Source organism: Tupaia chinensis, unplaced genomic scaffold (assembly GCF_000334495.1).
Source record: "Tupaia chinensis unplaced genomic scaffold, TupChi_1.0 Scaffold144952_1, whole genome shotgun sequence".
Lineage (NCBI taxonomy): Eukaryota > Metazoa > Chordata > Mammalia > Scandentia > Tupaiidae > Tupaia > Tupaia belangeri.
Window position 1 is genome coordinate 3,848,582 of NW_006204812.1, and position 6,486 is coordinate 3,855,067.

The 6,486-nt window shown below is 54.6% G+C and overlaps 1 protein-coding gene across 1 annotated transcript in view; it reads right to left on the minus strand.

Annotated features, from left to right (window-relative positions):
* Positions 1 to 6,006: 6,006 nt before the first annotated feature.
* GDF7 (growth differentiation factor 7) overlaps positions 6,007 to 6,486 on the minus strand; it is a 5,442-nt gene continuing 4,962 nt past the window's right edge. The window contains 1 exon segment of the mRNA XM_027767951.1: positions 6,007 to 6,486. This exon segment is cut by the window's right edge and continues 56 nt beyond it. Coding sequence (XP_027623752.1) covers positions 6,007 to 6,486 — 480 coding nt within the window.

Here is a 6,486-nt window from a genome sequence, read left to right on the forward strand (position 1 = left end):
ACCGCTCACCCATGCTGCAGCTGGAGGGAGTGCTCAGTGCCATGTACCTCTGATTCACAGTAGGGTATGTGCATGCACGTGTGGGAGGGGGAGAGACAGAGCAAGAGGTGAGCACCTTCCACGGGGCGGTCATGCTGTGAACCCCTCCCTCCAGCGCTCCAGGACTTAGGCATTCGCGCGTGTGTCCAGAATGTCTCAGGCTGGCGGAGCTGGGGTTTCAAACCAGGATCATCAGGTGCGGCCCAGTTTCTCTTGAGCATCGCATTACCGCTGTGTCACAAGCAGCCCCACACCTCGTCTAGATGCAGTGATAGTGCAGCCGTGGCCACTACTGGCCCAATGACCAGTGCAGACAGGATTCTGCAGCGAAGACAGCCCCTCGTCCGCCTCCTGCCTGGCCCTGTCTCCAGCCACCACGCTGCCACCCTGCTTACCAACAACTCTAAAGGTGAAAGGTGAGACAGAAATGTGAAAGTGAAACTGCAGGCCACACCGCAGCAGGGCTGCACCACCGTACCTGAAGGTGCCTGGGTTTGACTGCCAGAAGTGTTTCCTTGTTTTTCTAGACAAGTTATTTAGTATCCTTTTACTAACTTAGAACAGCTTCTGCACTCTAGCTTATATCAGGTGGCCTTCTGTGCAATGAGGAGTTTCTAAACTAGCAGAAGGAAGTGAAATCATTTTTTAAAAAACAGAACACTAAAATCCGCCCCTCAAAAAAAGTGAAACCGTGCTTCGTACACCATCACACCAAGCTGTCCTGCCAACATACTCACCTGCCTGTGCAGGAACACCTGTCTCTGGAAGTCTCTCTGAGTGCCGCAGGCCTCCCGCCATGATGGGGGGTGGTGTATGTGAGAAACTAGCCCTTGCTTTTGTCACCCCGATGCAGACGCCATGCACAGATGCTCGAAGAAGCCTGCAACGTCTGCACAGGCAGGAGGGAGCAGACCACCGCCCACTGCTGGCGCTGCTCCCAGGGCGCATCTGTGCTTTGCAGCCGCGGCAAGCATGGCTGCAGACTAGTGTGTCACAACTTCGTGCTCCTTGGCGCCTCATCCTGGGTCGCTCTGCTGTAACTGCCGCTGCAGCCACGAACCATTAAAGCAAACTTGGCCTGGCCAGGGGCAATATGGCCAAGGGGCAGGTAGGTGGGTGGGAGGAAGCAAGTGGGAAGAACTGGGTGCATGCAGGTCACAGCAGAGATCACCCCGAGTGGTGATCAGCCCACAGACATCCCCACTGCCTCCCGAAGCCAGCTTCCACCCTTCTCCCTGCAGCCTCATCCACACAAGTGACCCTCAGCCAGGGACAGTGGCCTTCCTGAAAAGTGCAAGCTTCTGTCATCTAGGGCCTTGATCTGGCTTACATATGTGTGCAAGTTCCAAGCTCTGGGTACACATTAAGATCTCAAACAACACAAGGTAGGAAGAAAACTACACCAGCCTAAGGTCAGGAGGCTCCAGGTGCAAAAGGCCAGGCTGTCTGAAAAACCAGAAATAAACATCTTTTTTGACTCCTCCCTTCTAAAGCGTTAAGCTCCACCGTCATTTTCCAGCTCAAAAAGAAGAGAAAGAACAGCTCCTCTGACCCCCACCCCCGTCACTCCCTAGCAGGCTGTCACTCCCTAGCAAGCCGGAGTGGGGCCTGACCTAGGCCTGACCCAGGCCTGACCCAGACAACAGCATGGCAGTGAGGCGGTGAGGGGGTTGGGACGCAGGAGGGACCTGGTTGAGTGTTCTCCCTTGCACTGGCTTGTAGTCTCAACCCAGGCCTCTGGAACATCCTCTCTCAGATGGAGCCTTTTTATGCCTTGGAGACTCCCTCCAAGCAGGTGTGGGCCAGGCTGTGAGGGGCAGTTCACTCCAGGCACACAGACCCCAGCTCCTCAAACTCCCCAGCCCCAGAACCACCTCAATACTTCCCATGCACTCCCAAAGTCTTGCAACTGCCAGATTCCTTTGGTCTTTTTGTCATTTCCCTCCCCTCTCCAGTTTCCAAGGGACAAGCACAAGTCCTTCACTCCCTTGGACAGGGTTCCCCTTCCAAGAGCCCTGGTCCTCCCAGCCCACTGAGCGACCTGCTCCGGACTCCCTGCTTTCCAGCTGAGCGGGGGAGACCTTATCCCCAAGGTGACACGTTCTCATGAGAATCATCAGGGCTCTGATGACATGCAGGCCCAGAGACAGCTGCAATGCTTTTTCTTACTTTCACTGGGTTTTCTGCAGACCAGTTTCAAGCAAAGGAAGCGTTTCTTTCCCTGTGCACAAGCTGCGTTTTTAAAGAATTTTATTTTCTCCCTGCATTTAGGAGAAAATCCGTCTAGAACCCCTGGTTATTTTCCGCCATGAGTTTGAATGAAACTGCCCGCAGCGTGAAAGGGAGAATTTGATTCACTCCTGTTTTACCCATGGGATTACTGTCACCCTCCTCAGTACCCATGGCAAGGCGCTGCTCCGGCCTCACCGTGAGAGCTGTAAGGAGAGATTCCTGCACAGGGCTTCGAGGGCTGTGGCTCTCCCATCGCACCCCCCCACCTCTCCCCTCTCCCCTCTCCCCCACCACTTCAGCGATAACATGCCAGGAAGGCTTGGTGAAGGGGAGCATGCGTGTAAGGGATGAGCACAGCGCAAGTCTGGCTTACCCAGGCTCAGACCACGAAGCCTGCCCCGCTGCTTGGGAAGGCAGAATTCAGCAAGGCCAGCATTCGGGCATCACTGGAAATGCCCTTCTGCCAGCGTAGGGGTCTCTCTTAGTATGGAAGTTCTAGCTGCAAGCAGTGGTGCCCAGACCATCCTAGTGTCTCGCAGATGCAGCACCAGTCCCCCAGGCCCCAGCTGGCCTGCCCTGACTTTCCTAAGCAGAGTGCCAAACCCCACTGATTAGCAGGAAATAGCGATTCAGATGATCGCGACTGGTAGTGCACAATTCTCCCCCAAGATGCAAAATCCCAGATACTTTAGAAGGGATGCTTTGGTGACCTCAGATGAGAGGGAGCTACCTTTACTCTCAGCCCCAACACGCTTCATCCCCACCTGTCAGCAGCCAGTTCGCCCACTGGGGGTGACTGGGGATGCCAGCTGGGACTTGAACAGAGCAGCTGGGCTCTTGGCAACCCCCCAGTCCTGTGCCCATCACTCCAGCACCATTGCCTACTACCTGTAAGACACAGGACAGACCGCTACCGACCACACTGGCACGATCCTTTCTCACATCTTGGAAAGCTAGCTTAACCTGCCCGTTGTTACTGTCCTGTGTCTGCTAGTCCTTCGGCTGTCATTCCACCAGGGAAGCACGCCCTCTGCGTTCACCTAGTGAGTGGACTCGGCTGGCAGAGGGCTGAACAGAATGGGATCAGGGCAGCTGCGGAAGGAATCCAGGAGGTATGGCTTTCACTCAGTACGTGAAAAACACTCTGGGCATGAGGGGTCACTGCAAGACTGTCCCTGTCTAAGGACAACTGCCTGTGCTCAAGATGTAGCAAGACACCCACTTCCTCCATCACAACACACCTCGTTAAAAGGACTTCACCAGGAGGGAACAGGGAAAGGAACACTCTTCTCCTTACCATTACAAAGCTCACACTAAATCAAGACAATGTTTTCCCACAAAAGTGTTTTTCCTCCCTCATTGTTTTTCTTTTGATACTGAAAGAAATATCCAAGTGTTTGCTTTTGTCCAAAAATATGAAGTACTCTAGGCTTTCTGCTTAAATAAGACTGAACTGTAGTTTGTCATTAACTTCCTTTCTAAAACCTAATGTAACTTGACACTTTAGCACCTTTTTCAAACATTCTTTATTGTGACAATTGCAGAGCAGTCACCAGGCAATCACTGTTAAAATCACCATTTAGTACTAAGAAAGGGAGTGAAGCTCCTCTGGCAAAATCCTCAAGTTTGGGGACCATCTTCGCTCAGACACTACAATGAGATAAAATTGTACCAGAGCAGCCTCTGGAAGTTCCGTTTTAATTTTCACCTGAAGAGACTGCTGAATTTCCTGGTGATGCATACCCACTCACAGAGCCACAGCATGTGAGTTCACATTAGAGTGGGGACATTTTCAATTTTAAGAATAATTTACACATTTGGGAGGGGTCTTATAAGGTGAATGGGACTCTGATGGGCCATCAAGTAGATTAGCCACATCTGACTCTTTCTCAGTCAGTAAGAATTAGAATATGAATAAGTGATCCTGGACATTTAGCATTCCGTGGAGGGCCAGTGAGGTGGTAGTTCAAGTCGGTAGTTAAATCCCACACAGCCACCTGTGTGGTTTGGGCCCTGGACCCATGGGCTGCCACTTTACCCTGACCCAACATCCAGAGCTGGAGAGTGGAGGAAAAGGATTGTGGCCATCCGCCCTGGGAGGTGCTTTCCACTCCCTCCTCCACCTCTGTCTCTCTTCTGCCAGGCAAGTCAGTGCCCAAAAGCAAATTTTTAAAAGAAAAGAAAATAGACCAGGGTGGAATCAGAGCCTCTCCAGGACACTAAAGGAGAAAGCTCAGCACAGTATTAAACAGAAGCACCAAGAAGGCTGCAGGGTTTTCAGAGAAGCCCTGGGACTCCCAGACAGGTAGCGTCCACACTGTTTCTTTTTCCTTCTCCAACTATTTGCAAAAGGCCCTGAATCAAACCAGACAATGAAGGCTGGTGTGTGGAGCTCACCATATCCAGGAGCAGGGGGACAGCCTTCCACCTCTGCTCCCCCAACACCAAGGCCCTGCTCTCGTGAAGGGGCCACAGCAGACATAGTGGGGCAACAAGCAGGGTTGTGGGGGCTCTCCTGCTCTGAAGGCCTGGGCTGTGAGTTTAAGTCTGACAAAAGCACTTTTGTGTGGCTTCACTTCCCGTTACTATCACACTGCCAAAAACTACAGCAACAACACCGGGAATGCATGTGAGAGCCGAGGCAGAGCTGATAGCTAAGCGCAAGCACAAGTTGGCCCACTGAGGATGCCAACCCAGGGGGCTGTGCCTGCCTGGCAGAGGAGCCAGTTCTCTGCTGGAGCCACCAGAGCCTGCCCTGCCTCACAGGCTCTGAAGTCCCTCAGCTCCTCCAGGCCAGCTCCTCAGGAAAACCTCCTGGCAGGCCTCTAGGAAAAGCAGAGGCTGCACTCCCCTGCCCTTTCCCAGCCACTGCACTAACCTCTCGGAGAGCCCCCAGGATACTGCTGTCACCTCCCACGGTGCAGCTTAGGAGCTTCCGAACCCGCAGATGCTACCCCATTCCCAGAACCCTGTCAGATTGCACTCAACATCTCCCCCGTCACTTCCCCCAAAAGAAAAATACTCTCTCTACTTTCTAGGTTGCTCTCAATTGGAATTGATAAAAAGGGGCGGTGTTGACCTTTGAGGAGATCTGGGAAGCTCCAGGACACATTCTTTCCGACAAAACTTTCCTTTCAGAACTGAGGCAAGGACACAGTTAAATTTTAAATGTTGAAAGAAAAAGTTCTTTTGCAGCAGCTCCTTCCCAGAGTGAAGACCGCTGGCCTGTCTCAGAAGGGGCATTACAACCCTTCAGGCCGCCTCAGGGTTCAACGCGGGGTATGCGGATGCCCAGCCCCGCGAGGCCCGTGCTCCACGGGTGGGCAGAAGCAATAAGGGGGGAGCTAAATTGTGCGTGAGAACCCTGTTAGTTTTCTCATTCTGGGCCTCCAATTTCTCAGCCCATTCCTACCGGATTCAGTGCCGGGTGTTGTGACATCTCAAACACCCTCCTCTCCCCTAAAGGGGACAGAGGGCTCAGTTAGCAGTGTTAGCAGAACACAGGAGGCATTCGAGGCATTCGGTGGAGGCAAGCCATCTTCTCCCAAGGCCTTCGGATACTGTCCACGGTAAACGTGTGCAGGAGTGTGTGGTGTGAGTGTGAACGTGAGCTCTCCCTCCTCCAGCAGGCGCTGGCCAGAGTCCCACCTGCACCCACTCTCAGTGACAGGCAGGGGGGCAGCTGCTTTCGGCGGAGCCCTCCGCAGCCCGGCGGCCCCCACCCCGGCCCGCACGCTACCTGCAGCCGCACGCCTCCACCACCATGTCCTCGTACTGCTTGTAGACGACGTTGTGGGCGGCGTCGATATAGAGAATGCTGATGGGGCTCAGGCGCGCGGGCACGCAGCAGGAGGCCGGCGCCGCCTCGGGTGCCATGGAGTTGAGCAGCGTCTGAATGATGGCGTGGTTGGTGGGCTCCAGGTGCGAGCGCAGCGGGAAGTCGCAAACGCCCTCGCAGTGGTACGCCTCGTAGTCCAGCGGCGCGATGATCCAGTCGTCCCAGCCCAGCTCTTTGAAGTCCACGTGCAGTGGCTTGCGGCTACAGCGGGTCCGGCTCCTGCGCCCATGGCCCCGGCCTGAGCCCCCGCCGCTGCCCTGGGCCGCCCTCGTCCCCGCCAGCGCTGTCCGTCGCCGCCGGCGTCCGCCCACAACTGCCCTTGGCGATCCGGTGCCGGGCTCGGGATCCAGCGACAGCTCGGCGGCCAGAACGGCTCC